The sequence below is a fragment of the Aotus nancymaae genome, unplaced genomic scaffold (assembly GCF_030222135.1).
Source record: "Aotus nancymaae isolate 86718 unplaced genomic scaffold, 86718_ANA_hifiasm-v0.15.2.pri h1tg000049l, whole genome shotgun sequence".
NCBI lineage: Eukaryota > Metazoa > Chordata > Mammalia > Primates > Aotidae > Aotus > Aotus nancymaae.
Genome location: NW_026988463.1, coordinates 15,815,489 through 15,829,255, shown reverse-complemented (window position 1 = coordinate 15,829,255; position 13,767 = coordinate 15,815,489). Strand labels below are relative to the sequence as shown.

The window sequence follows — 13,767 nt, the reverse complement described above, 5'->3', positions numbered from 1 at the left end:
AACACGCCTGCAATCAAGACCCAGAGCCTGAGAGTCCCAAGCTGCCCGCAGAAGCGGACTTGCTGGAACACACCGTGAAGATCCCTGCGCAGGCGCAGAAAGCGGCCGCGCGGGCGACGGGGCGTACTGCGCATGCGCACCTGCCTGAAGGGCGAGAAGGGGCCTAATTTCCCCGCCCTCTGGTTCCGCCCCCTGAGCGACGCGCCCCGACGGCGTTGTCATCGGGACCCAGCGGCCGCAGCCAGCCTGTGGCGGCGCCGCCCGCCTCGTGGGCTCTTTGGGCCTTGCGAGAAAGAGTGGGAGCGTCATGGAACTTCCAGTAAGGACGGTCAATACGGCCGGGAAGCAGTGGCGCTTGGGCCGCTGCCGGCATTTCTTCTGGCTGGGCGTCGTCTTCGACACGGTGGGCTTGGGGGTGCTGCTCACCGGCGTCTTCTTGGACCCGGCCTTCTACGACATGCTGGTCTACCTGGGCTCCATCATCATCTTCCTCAGCCTCCTCTGGTGGGCTTCCTGGTACAGCGGCAACATCGAGCTGCTCTCGGAAGAGACTTTGAAGAAGGACTCCTGCATGCCCTCCGCCTCCGTCGTGGAGGCTCTGCGCCAGAGCGCCAGCCACCGCCTCTCTGTGAGCATCGGGAACATCTCCGCCAACTGGCTGATGCAGCGGCGGCGCCGTCTGAGGACCCTTCAAAAAGAGGCGTTCCTGACCACGCCTGCCTCCGTCCACATAGAAGAACAGCTGGGAAAAAAGAGCAGGGACAAAGATGGAGAGGAAGGGGTCAGGGGGAGCCATGCCTGTCAAGACTTTGGCAAAGAAGATCTGGGTCCCGAGCCTGAGGGTGACAAAAATTCAGAGACCATTGGCTCCCCAGGCTCGGATGCCCAGCCACCGTCCATCGATCAACTGCCCCCCACCCATCCGGAGCGGCCTGTGTTGCCTCTTCACCAGCCTGTGCCTTCTGTGCCTTCCATCCTCCAGCCCTCTAAGAGCCTGACTGTAGCCCCCTCCATCTCTGCTACACACCCTGTAGCCATTTGTACTTCTGAGAGCCAGCCTGTGGTTTCTTTGGCCTCTAACAGCCAACCTGCTGTCCCCATGGCCTCTCACAGCCAACTCCGGGTCCCTGCGGTCTCCCTGAGCCAGCCCCTGGTGCTTGTACCCTCACAGGACCCGCTGCGGAATCTTCCTAGGGCCTCTCAAACTCAGCCTCCACCACCTAGTTTGGTTTCTGTAACTCAGTCACTGGCTACCCAGGTCCATGTGGGACAGTCTCTATCTGCCCAGTCCTTTCCTATTGCGGACCCACGGGCCTCTCAGGCTGTCGAGGATCTGCACGCCCTACTTCAAATGCAGCAGGCCATTCCCAGCACATCTGTAGTGCAGGAGAGTTCCTTAAGTCAGTCTTCAAGTGCCCTGAAGGTTCCTGAGATGCCAGTTGCTCAAGCTGTTGGGGCTCCACAACTACTACCCAGCCAGAAACGACATCAGGAACCATCTGCCCTGGCCACTGCATCATCTGCCTCTGAGGCTTTGGCTTCAGCTTCAGACACCGAGACCCAGCAGTTCGTCTCTGCTGTCAATGTTCCAGCCTCCGTGGCAGCGAAGAAAAGTCACCCTCTCTAGTAGGGACCAGACCCCAGCCATTGGAGTGGCTGCTCAAGCCGTTGCCACGTAAGTCCCTTTGGAAGAAGAGTCACCTATATTTGTCCTTAATGGATTCCCCAATTGTATTCTGGTGGTTTCTTCAACCCCTTTTGTCCAAAAATATAAAGTTAATGGAAGCCAAGTGGCCCTGTCTTTTGGGGATTAGCCGTTTTGGACATTGGTAGGTTTTTAAACCTAGAACTCTGCATGGATGAGTGTTATTAAGGTTTTGCCTACTGTATGAGATAATGAAATCTGTTCTTTTTTATTTAGGCTTGAGAGAGAGAGAGAGAGTGGTGATTATTTTCTTTTGGGAGCTATTAATATAAGATCTAGGAGTGGGTAGGGGGTTTGGGTTCTGCAGGGTTTCTGAAGCGATGATTTCAGATGGTACAGGGATCCAGCATTAAATTCCATTGAGTCCTAGGGAGGGAAAGTTATTGGCTTTTCAAGTCTTTTTTAGTGCTTTTTATCTTATCAGGAAGAATGTCTTTTGTTTGGAGTTAGTGACTTTTTTTTGAGTTGGAGTCTTGCTCTTGTCTCCTAGGCTGGAGTACAGTAGCACGATCTCAGCTCAATGGAACCTCTGCCTCCTGGGTTCAAGCAGTTCTTCTCCCTCAGCCTCCCGAGTAGCTCGAACTACAGGTGCAATCCACTACGCCCGGCTAATTTTTGTATTGTTCATAGAGACAGGGTTTCACCATATTCACCAGGCTGGTCTCCAACTCTTGACCTCGTGATCCACTCGCCTCGGCCTCCCAAAGTGCTGGGATTACAGACGTAAACTACTATGCCAGGCTGTAATTTTGTTTTTGTTGTTTGTTTGTGAGACAGTCTCACTCTGTCACCCAGGCTGAAGTGCAGTGGCATGATCTCAGCTCACTGCCATCTCTGCCTCCCCTGTTCTAGCGATTCTCCTGCCTCAGCCTCCCAAGTAGCTGGGATTATAGGCTTCTGCCACCACACCCGCTAATTTTTATATTTTTAGTAGAGACAGGAGTTTCTCTATGTTGGTCACACTGGTCCCTAACTCGTGACCTCAAGTAATTCACCCATCTCGGCCTCCCAAAGTGCTGGGATTACAGGCATGAGCCACCATGCTGGCCGATTTTTTTTTTTTTTTTATTCTTTTTGATGTCCTATTCCAGGTTTAGTGATCTTTAACACTTCCCTATAAAACCAGCAGAAAAAAAAACAAAAACAAGAAAAAAAAAAAAAAAACTTCCCTAATGTTACAGTAGGCAGAACAGCTGCATGCAGCTAGAATGTGATAACATCTGTATCTACAAACTTATTTTAATGGATAACTTATACTTGTGCCAAGTGATTCTGGTTTTCTTTTTACAATAGTGATGGCTGCTTTTTAAAATACATTTGTTGGCTGGGCGAGGTAGCTCATGCCTGTAATCTCAACACTTTAGCAGGCTGAGGTGGGTGGATTGCTTGAGACCAGTTTTTTTGTTTGTTTGTTTTTTTCTTTTTTTGTGACAGAGTTTCTCTCTTCACTCAGGCTGGAGTACAGTGGCACTGTCTCGTCTCACTGCAACTTCTGCCTCCCAGGTTCAAGTGATTCTCCTGCCTCAGCCTCCTGAGTAGCTGGGATTACAGGTGCCCAGCACCACTTCCAGCTAATTTCTTTGTATTTTTAGTAGAGACAGGGTTTCACCATGTTGGCCAGACTGGTCTCAAACTCCTGACCTCAGGTGATGTACCCTCCTCGGCCTCCCAAGTGCTGGGATTACAGCATGAACCACTGCACCTGGCCGAGCCCAGGAGTTTTTTGTTTTATTTTGAGGAGTTTCGCTCTTGTCGCCCAGGCTGGAATGCAGTGGCACAATCTCGGCTCACTGCAACCTCTGCCTCCCGGATTCAAGTGATTCTCCAGTCTCAGCTTCCCAAGTAACTAGGATTACAGGCACTCAGTAGCATGCCTGGCTAATTTTTGTATTTTTAGTAGAGATGGGATTTCACCATGTTGGGCAGGCTGGTCTTGAACTCCTGACCTCAGGTGGCCCACCTGCCTTGGTCTCCCAAAGTGCTGGGATTACAGTAGTGAGCCACTACACCCGGCCAAGCCCAGGAGCTTGAGACCACCCTAGGAAACATGGTGAAACCCCTGTCTCGACCAAAAAAAAAAAAAAATTAGCCGGGCATGGTGGCACGTGCCTGTAGTCCCAGCCACTTGGGAGGGTGAGGTGAGAGGATCACTTGAGTTTGGGAGATGGAGGTTGCAGTGAGCAGAGATAGTGCTATTGCACTCCAGCCTGGGCAACAGAGTAAGACCCTGTCTCAAATAAACAAAATAAATATATTTATTTATATTTTACATGAGTCAATATACAGGTAAAAATTGTACAAGTAAAACTTGGATGATTCTGAGGTTTGTGAAACATTTGGTTATTTATATTATCACAGGAGCTTTCTACTAAATGCCAAGACCCCTTGTGCCAACCTGCTTAATGAATTTATAGGTAAATCTCTTGAAAATGAGTTCCACTTAATTCCCCTACCTCTTGTCAATAAGAAAGGTAGAAAAGGTCATGTGAAGGGCAGAATTGCTGACCCTGCTTTACTGTGGGTTAAGCACACGCCTGGCCTACTCTTTTTTTTTTTTTGAGACAAAGTTTCACTCTGTCGCCCTGGCTAGAGTGCAGTGACAGGATCTCAGCTCACCGCAACCTCTGCCTCTCAGGTTCAAGCAACTCTCCTGCTTCAGCCTCCTGAGTAGCTGGGATTACAGGCACCCACCACCACACCTGGCTACTTTTTGTATTTTTAGTAGAGATGGGGTTTCACCATGTTGGCCAGGCTGGTCTCAAACTCCTGACCTCAGGTGATCCACAGGCCTCAGCCTCCCAAAGTGCTGGGATTACAGGCGTGAGCCACTGTGCCCGGCCTGTGTGATAATTTTGTTTAACATCTATTCTCCCTACTAGATCATAGCTCTACCTGGTGACGGAGTGGCTGGGCACAGTGGCTCACGCCTGTAATCCCAGCACTTTGGGAGGCTGAGGCCTGCGGATCACCTGAGGTCAGGAGTTTGAGAAACTTATTACCAGAAACTCTCACAGTCAGGCATCTCTTTTCTTTTTGCCACAGGACTCTTGATGTTTCCAATGCAGATGAATCCATTAGGCTGCTGTGGATGTGTCATGTGGGACAGAAATCAACCTTTGTTGTTGTAAGCTATTGAGAACTTTGGGAGGCCAAGGTTGGAGGAGAATTTGAGGCTAGGAATTCAAGACCAGCCTGGCTAACATGGTGAAACTCTGTCTCTACTAAAAATACAAAAATTACCTGGGTGTGGTGAGGCATGCCTGTAATCCAAGCTACTCAGAAGACTGAGGCAGGAAACTTGCTTGAACCCGGAGGTGGAGGTTGCAGTGAGCCAATGTCACACCACTGCACTCCAGTCTGGGCGACAGAGTGAGACTCCATCTCTAAAAAGCAAAAAACAAACAAAAAAGAGAGAATGGAGGTTGCTTGTTACTGCATCATAATCTTGTTTATGCATTAGAGGAACAGTTTCCTGAGACACAGTTTACTGACCATGAATTTCCTCCAAACCCCGGAGAGCAGGCTTCTCAGGAGGAGGCTCAGTGTGGAATCTCCTTCCAAGGTAGACCCTGGTTCAAGTTCCAGCTACAAACCCTCACCAGCTGTGAGACCTTGGGCAGTTCACATCCCCTCTCTCTGGCTCAGTCGTAAAATAGGTTAAATCCTGAAAGATCAAAATCTCTCACATCTAAAATCTCAAAAATTACAATCCCCCAAAATTTAAATCTGTCATGTTGAAATCCTGAGAGATGAATTCTGGGGAAGGGATGAGTGTGTTTTCAGTTGTACGCCACATAGTTGCATCATGTTACTTGAATTATGACAGGTGAACAACTACCTTGTTATTTATTTCTAAATTAAGCATGGGTTAAGGAGATAGAGAATGGTGCCTCATTGACAACAGATGGGCTTGGGGACTTAATTTTAGGTGTCAATCAGGCAAGATGGCTCACGCCATCCTTGATTGGAGTCCTGGGGCTGGATTCTGCATTGTGCTCCGATGTGTCTTTGCACCTTCTCATTTCCACTCTTTCTGCTGCTTCATCCTCTTCATGCTCTAACCCCGCGAGCGGATGCTGACCCTGCCGGTGGGTCGTGCTCCTTCCCCCCTGCTGCTTCTCCAGCTCCATCTCTCCATCTTCAGCTCCTGGCCTTTCCTGGCACAGGGCCCGAGCTCTGAGCTCTTGTACTTTTCTAGGATGCCATCCTGCTCCTCCTCATCACCCGGGGGCAGTGGGCATGGTCTTGTCCTCCGGCTGCTGTGGGCCTGGGCCGCCCAGGTCAGTGTGGTGGGGCCGACAGCACAGATCCTGCTCCAGTGTGGTGCCGGCAGGTGCAGCCCTGTAGGCTAGTGTGGGTGCCGCCTGGAGGTTCGTGCAGCGCCCCCTGGAGGCTGGTGTGGGCGCCGCCTGGAGGTTGGTGTGGCGCCCCCTAGAGGCTGGTGTGGCCACGGCCTGGAGGTTGCTGCAGCGCTTGTTGGTGCCCAGAGCCCTGCTCGGGGCTTCCTGTCTGCGTCGCTCCTGCCCCCTCCCGGGCGGGGTTCCACTGGGCTGCATGTTCTCGCCAGGCGCCTTTGCTCCTCCGGGAAGTTAGCGGTGCAGCCGCCGAGGCCTCTGCTGCCCAGGTCGCCATATTTCCCGCCGGGCTCTCGCCTCAGGCCGCCCACCCCGCTCCGGCCGCCGCCACCGCCTCTCCCTTCCCGCGATGGAGCGACCTCCAGGCACTGGGCAGCTTCCGCTCCCCCAGCAGCCGGCGGGGCGGAGGAGAAAGACGCCAGGAAGCAGAACGTCCCCGCCCGCAGGAGGGTCGGCCCGGGGCTGCGCCCCCTGCTTCCTGCCCGCGAGCAGCTGCCGGGGCCCTCCCTGCCGTGTTGCTCCCCGGAAAGTTCTAAGGCTCTCGGGCCTGCAGGGAGGGACACTCGGGGCCAGGCATTTTCTGCATATTCCTAAATGGGATGCTTCAGTCAAAGGCTGATGGTAGAACCACTCTTTCTGATTATCGCCTGCTGATAATGAGAACATATGAACAGAAAATAAGAATATTTATGAATAGGTTCCAAACTTTGGAGGGATCAAGTAGGGAGGAAAAACAACACCTTTAACTGATGATTCTCTAAGTTGATACGCAACTCCACCTGAATGTCCTCTGACACCTCTGCCAGCTTCTACAGATGATGAGTTTTCGAGACCACAGACACCTACACATGAGTGTCTTGTATTACCTCTACCACCTTTAGCCAATGATTTTCTGAGTCCATATGCAACTCCACTCGTGTGTCTTCTGACACTTCTGCCAGCTTCTACAGATGATGATTTTTGAAAACCACGGACATCACCACTCAAGTGTCTTCTGACACCTTTACCTTCTTCTCCAGATGACCATCTTTGGAGACACAGACACCACCAATTGAGTGTCTTCTGGCATCTCTACCACCTTCTCCAGATGATCATCTTTGAAAAACCACGGACACTATCACTCGAGTGTCTTCTGACACTCCTCATGACCTCTCAGCCCTCAGCTACCTCCTTCCCCTAGGTTTTCTCTAGTACTTCGGCCACCTCCTTCACTTCGCTGACCTGCTGTCTCAACCGACACTCAACCTTCACCTGAGTGTCCTCTCAGACTTCAACCACTCCTCTAGTCACGTGGCCTCTGAGACCTCGACCAACACCTCTAACAGCACCACTTGATGTGTTGATTCGAATGGTATAAAGTAATTTGTAAAAAAAATTCATCTCTTCTTTTTTGAGTGAATAGAAAGAAATGTCACAGATTGTACTGCAGGGCTTTGCAGTACAAGGGTAACACCGGCTGAGATCCTGCTCACTTCTCTCATGTTTCTGAGAGTACACAGTCGGTTGCATTATTTCGTCATCATGAGTTTGGCAGCAGGTATCTCTTGTAGATAAAGACATATTTTTTATTTTTTGTGGGGACAGAGTCTCACTGTGTCACTCAGGCTGGAGTGCAGTGGTGCAATCCTGGCTCAGTGCAACCTCCATCTCCAGGGTTCAAGTGATCCTCCACCTTAGCCTCCAGAGGAGCAGCTGGGACTACAGTCATGCACCACCACGTTTGGCTTTTTTTGTTTTTGTTTTTGTTTTTCAGATGAAGTCTCACTCTGTTGCCAGGCTGGAGTTTAGTGGCATGATCTTGGCTCACTGCAGCCTCTGCCTCCCAGGTTCAAGTGGTTCTCCTGCCTCAGCTTCCCAAGTAGCTGAGACTACAGACTTTTTAACTTTTTGTAGAGACCATGTTTTACCATGTTGCCCAATTAAAAAGGCCATCCCCGATGGCTCATGCATGAAATTCCAGCACTTTGGGAGGCCGAGGTGAATTGATTACCTGAGATTAGGAGTTTGAGACCAGCCTGGCCAACATGGCAAAACCCCATCTCTACTAAAAATAGAAAAAGTAGCTGGTGTGGTGGTGGGCTCCCATAGCCTTGGCTTCTTTCTTTCTTCTTTCTTTTCTTTTTTTTCTTTCCTTCTTTCTCTTTCTTTCTTTCTTTTTTTTTTTTTTTTCCCTATGAATCCTCTGTTGGGAGGAAGCATTTTAATCTGAGGTAGGGGATGGTAACACTGTACAGGGAGCACTCACAGCTCCAAGAGTTTCCCTTCAAATTATGAAGAAGCTCCTGTAAATAACTAGATTTCCTACAAGCTGGTCCTCTGCCCATGGGAAGGAGGAGAAATGAATGTGAAAAGCATTGTGGTCTGCCGTTTGGTCATTCATAGATCCAGTTATAAGCACAGCTCTTGTAATCTACCAGTTCCTCAGGGTGAAACCACAAGCCGATCTCCTTCTCTGCACTCTCCATGGAATCGCTGCCATGCATAATGTTCCTGCCGACTTGTATGCCGAAGTCTCCACGGATGGTCCCAGGCTTGCAGTCTGCAGGGTTGGTCTCCCCGAGCATGACTTGGCCTGTCTTCAACACGTTCAGCCCCTCCCAGACCATGGCAACTGCCGGCCCGGAGTGCATGTATTTTACCAGGCCGGCAAAGAATGGACAGTCCTTCAGGTCGATGTAGTGTTCCTTGAGAAGGTCTTCAGAAGTTTGCATGAATTTCAGACCAACAAGGCGGAATCCCTTCTGCTCAAAATGCTTGATGATCTCTCCCACAAGACCCCGCTGGACCCCATCTGGTTTGATCGCAGTGAAGGTACACTCACAGTTGGCCATGGTCCCCTCCAGCTGCTTGGCCTTGAACTCTCTTTCTTTCTTTTTCTTTCTTTCTGTCTTTCTGTCTTTTTTTGTTTCTTATCTTTCTTTTGGTCTTTCTTTCTTTCTCTTTCTTTCTGTTTCCTTCCTTCCTTCCTTCTGTCCTTCCTTCCTTCTTTCCTTCTTTCTTCTTCCTTCTCTCTCCTGAGATCTCACCACTGCACTCCAGCCTGGGCAATAGAGAGCTTCTGCCTAATAAATAAATAAATAAATAAATAAAAAATAAATTAAAAACAAGAATGACAATGATATCCTGACATCCACAATGGACTGAGACCCTGCCATGATTATGGAACCCTGTGAACCCTCTCAGCAAACTTAGCAGGTGAGAGGGCTCTCACCTCACAGAAGAAACTGAGGTGCAGGGGGCAACAGTGTCTTGTCCAAGGTCACTGGGGTCTGCACTGGAGCCCACACCTCTTGATCCCAGCCCAGTGCATCTGTCGAGGGAGCCAGCTCCAGACATAAGCCTGCTGGGGCCTGCCCAGTGCAGTTCCAGGAGGCCCTCGGCCCACCACACTCTCTACATGTCCTCAGGGGTCCCTGCCCAGATGGTGTCAGGGGCCAGTGAGCAGGAGACCCAAAAGCTGCATAGTGGGCACAGAGGTAAAGACACAGAGACAAGGAGAGGGAAGGAGTTTTGCCCAGGGTCACCCAGCCTGTCAGTTTCCTGAGGTTGCAAGTAACAGGTTACAAACTCAGTGGCTTCAAACAGTAGCAATTGATTTCCTCAGAGTTCTGGAAGCCAGAAGTCTGAAATCAAGGTGTCAGCAGGGTCCTGCTTCCTCTAGAGGATTGAAGGGAGCCCAGATCTCCCCCAGGGAGCCCCCAGGGCAGGGTGTGCTCTAACTTTTGGTCATTTCTGTTCAGTAGTCTTAGGACTTACACCGTCTATTTATTTATTTATTTATTTATTTATTTTATTTATGAGATGGAGTCTTGCTCTGTTGCCCAAGCTGGAGTACAGTAGTGTGATCTTGGCTCACTGCAACCTCCACCTCCCAGGTCAATCAGTTCTCCTGCCTCAGCCTCCTGAGTAGCCGGGACTACATGTGCCACCACATCTGGCTAATTTCTGTATTTTTGGTAGAGACAAGGTTTCACCATGTTGGCCAGGCTGGTCTCAAACTCCTGACCTCAGGTGATCTGCCCACCTTGGCCTTTCAAAGTGCTGGGATTGTAGGTGTAAAGTGCTGGGATTGTAGGTGTGAGCTGCTGTGCCTATCTAGGACTTAAACAGCTTAGAGGTTTTATTTGGGCTGGAGTAGAAACACAACACAGGTATAACTTCAACATGTCAGCGAATTCAACAATGTGGGATTTGAGAATTCAGTGGGAGAAGAACAAGTTCATAGCTATTTCTGCTCAAAGATCCAACTGGCTAAACCCATTGCTGCTCCACAACTAAGGCAGACACAGCAGAAATGGAAACACCCAAACCCCACTGATCACCTGACTTCTTTCCTTCCTTCCTTCCTTCCTTCCTTCCTTCCTTTCTTCCTCCCTTTGCTTCCCTCCCTCCCTTCCTTCCTGTTTTCCCTTCCTTCCTTTTTGAGACAGGGTCTCACTCTGTTACCCAGGGTGGAGTGCAGTGGTGCGATCTCAGCTCACTGCAACCTCCGCCTCCAATGTTCAAGTGATTCTCCTGCCTCGGCCTCCTGAGTAGCTGGTATTAGAGGTACCCACAACCATGACTAGCTAATTTTTGTATTTTTAGTAGAGTCTGGGTTTCACTATTTTGGCCAGTCTGGTATTGGTCTTTTACCTGGTGATCCGCCTGCCTTGGCCTCCCAAAGTGCTGGGATTACAGGTATGAGCCGCTGCCCCCATCCTCACCTGAGTTTCTGGGAGGCAGAGACTGGCTGCTGTGGGCTCAGAGCTCCTGATCTTCTCTTCCTTAGGGCCTCAGGTTCTCTTTGCCTCTGATGGGCCTAGCCATTCTTTCTGAGACAGCTCAACAGGTGCCAAGACCGGAAGATTGGAGGGAATGGTACAGAGAGAGTGAAGTGAAGTGGTCAGCTTCTGTGCTTAAGCTTAGTGGCTTCAATAAAATTCCTAATTTTACCAGGCGTGATGGCTCACTTCTGTAATCCCAGGACTTTGGAAGACTGAAGCGGGCAGATCACCTGACATTGGGAGGTCAAGACCACCGTGACCAATATGGTGAAACCCCATGTCTATTAAAAATACAAAATTAGCTGGACGTGGTGGTACATGCCTGTAATCCTAGCTACTTAAGAGGGTGAGACAAGGGAATCACTTAAAGCCGGGAGGCAGAGGTTGTGGTAAGCCAAGATCGCACCATTGCTCTCCAGCCTGGGCAACAAGATCGAAACTCTGTCTCAAAAAAAAAATTCCTAATTTCCAGATCCAGCCTTCCCACTCCTGCCTCCCAGCCCTCACTGTGAAGCTGCAGGCTCTCATTGGGGAAAGGCTGGTTGATCACCTCTTGGACCTGGTAGCAAAGTTGAGCACAGAGACTGTGTCTAGGTAGAAGCGTCTCTTGGGGAAATGTTGACAATGAAGATGCTATGGGCTGAGCCACCCACACAGTCCTGAGGTAGGGACCAGGCAGTGGGTGAGTCAGAAGTGCTGCCTGGCTGAACATGGTGGCTCACACTTGTAATCCCAGCAGTTTAGAAGGCTGAAACAGGTGAATCACTTAAGCCTAGGAGTTCAAGACCAGCCTGGGCAACATGGTGAAACCCATCTCTACAAAAAATACAAAATTTACCTGGATGTGGTGTGTACATCTGTAATCCCAGTTACTTGGGAGGATCACTTGACCCAGGGAGATCGAGGCCATGGTGATCCGTGATTTGCACCACTGCACTCCAACCTGGGTGGTAGAGCAAGACCTTGCCTCAAAAAGAAAAGAAAAGGCCAGGTGCTGTGTCTCACACCTGTATCCCAGCACTTTGGGAGGCTGAAGCAGGCGAATCACTTGAGGTCAGGAATTCGAGATCAGCTTGGCCTGTCATGAAACCCCATCTCTCCTAAAAATACTAAAAAAAAAAAAAAAAGCCAGGCATGGTGGTGGGTGCCTATAATGCCAGCTACTCGGGAGGCTGAGACAGGAGAATCCCTTGAACTCCACAGGGAGAGGTGGCAGTGAGCTGAGACTGTGCCACAGCACTCCAGGCTGGGTGACAGAGCAAGATTCAGTCTAAAACAAAATAATTAATTTTAAAAAGATAAACTGTGACATAGCACATTTCTATAATCTGTCTCAAAAAAAAAAAAAAAAGTTGACTGGGCACAGTGGCTGACGCCTGTTATTTCAGCACTTTGGGAGACCAAGGTGGGCAGATCACGAGGTTAGGAGATTGAGACCGTCCTGGCTAACATGGTGAAACCCTGTCTCTACTAAACATACAAAAAATTAGCCTGGCATGGTGGCACACGCTTGTAGTCTCCGCTACTCAGGAGGCTGAGGCAGGAGAATCACTTGAGCCAGGGAGGTGGAGGTTGCAGTAAGCCAAGATCGTGCTAGTGCACTCTAGCCTGGGCGACAAGAGCAAGACTCCAGCTCAAAAAAAAGTCCAGCCTGCCTGTGCGTGAACTGCTCTTCCCCACACCCCACCCCAAGCAGGCTTCAGAACATCATTCTCCAGCAGCCAATTTGTCCTGACATGGGTGGGCTGACTTGCAACAGGCAAGTGAGCTTGTTTTCCTCGGGAGACACACGGGGGAGTCCCTGGTTCAGCACATCCTCTGCCTTGCCCAGCACAAAGCGGAAGATGGAGGTGGCTCCACTGTTTTTAGCCCAAGGCCCTTGATGCCTGTGTGTTGGCTTCCTCTGCATCAGACTAGTCAGTCAGGTAGAGGTTTCCCTCCCACTGGCAAGATGGGGCCAATCATTCCTGCTGGTCCACCTGGGAGTAACAGCAAAGGTCTCGAGCTTGGCTTAGGCTCCAGGGCTCTCCCAGGTCCTCAATGCTGTCCATGGCCTCACCTTGACCTTGAGCACAGCATGACTGCAGGAGGAGTGCTGGTTGAGCCGGGTGCTTCCTCCAGTCCAATTTCCACTGGCCGACAGGAAGGGCTGCTCAAAATCAGCAAAGCTCACTGTGCTCCCTTTGACAGCACATATGCTAAAACTGGAACGATACAGAGAAGATTAGCTTGCCCCTGTGCAAAGATGCCACAAAAATGTGTGAAGTGTCCCATATAAAAATAATAATAAAAGGCCAGCACGCGGTGGCTCACAACTATAATCTCAGACTTTGGGAGACCAAGGTAGGTGGATCATTTGAAGTAGGAAGTTCGAGACCAGCCTGGGCAACATGACAAAACCCTGTCTCTACTAAAAATACAAAATTAGCCAGCCAAAATGGTGGGTGCCTGTAATCCTAGCTACTTGGGAGGCTGAGGCAGGAGGATCACTTGAACTTGACCTTGAGACATAGAGGTTGTAGTGAGCTGAGATCATGCCACTGCACTCCAGCCTGGGTGGCAGAGCAATACTCTGTCTCTAAATAAACAGACGATAGAACAACACAAAATAAACTATGACTTGGCACATTCCTATAATCACATCCTATTGATGTGGTAGCAATGAGCAGAGATTGCTGCCATGGCATTCCAGTCTGGGAGAAAGAGAGAGACTCTTGTCTCAGAAAAAAAAAAATTTGTCATCATTGTCATCCTCATAAAATCAGCAAAGCTAGCGATACGCTTCTGCACGAGGCCAGGAATCACGGTGATTTCCCTATGGTTTTCTGGGATCACCGGGTCTCTCTCTGCAGGGTCTAGGAGGTAGAACCCTGTGTAAGCAGTGAGGGGAAGGGCAGTTCTCCACACAGAGGCTGCTTGCTTTCTGGGGACCTATTTCCTT

At 50.0% G+C, this 13,767-nt stretch overlaps 2 protein-coding genes and 1 non-coding gene across 3 annotated transcripts; 2 read left to right on the top strand and 1 right to left on the bottom strand.

Moving 5' to 3' along the window:
• The first annotated feature begins 302 nt into the window (after nt 1-302).
• LOC135269101 (uncharacterized) lies at nt 303-8,680 on the top strand. Its single transcript, XM_064362876.1, has 2 exons — nt 303-1,675; nt 8,478-8,680. The coding sequence occupies exon 1, from the start codon at nt 308-310 to the stop codon at nt 1,625-1,627; it is 1,320 nt and encodes a 439-aa protein (XP_064218946.1). The 5' UTR covers nt 303-307; the 3' UTR covers nt 1,628-1,675; nt 8,478-8,680.
• Nucleotides 8,433-8,915, bottom strand: LOC135269102 (nucleoside diphosphate kinase A-like). The gene has a single exon (XM_064362877.1). It carries the CDS (start codon nt 8,889-8,891, stop codon nt 8,433-8,435), a length of 459 nt encoding a protein of 152 aa, XP_064218947.1. The 5' UTR covers nt 8,892-8,915.
• A 4,085-nt stretch (nt 8,916-13,000) lies between these two features.
• On the top strand, nt 13,001-13,106 carry LOC135269203 (U6 spliceosomal RNA). The gene has a single exon (XR_010337494.1). It is a non-coding gene; the product is annotated as a U6 spliceosomal RNA (small nuclear RNA).
• The last annotated feature ends 661 nt before the right edge of the window (nt 13,107-13,767 follow it).

Coding starts and splice junctions, on each gene's coding strand:
- LOC135269102 (XM_064362877.1), bottom strand. CDS start 8,891: ATGGCCAACTGTGAGTGTACCTTCACTGCGATCAAACCAGATGGGGTC.
- LOC135269101 (XM_064362876.1), top strand. CDS start 308: ATGGAACTTCCAGTAAGGACGGTCAATACGGCCGGGAAGCAGTGGCGC.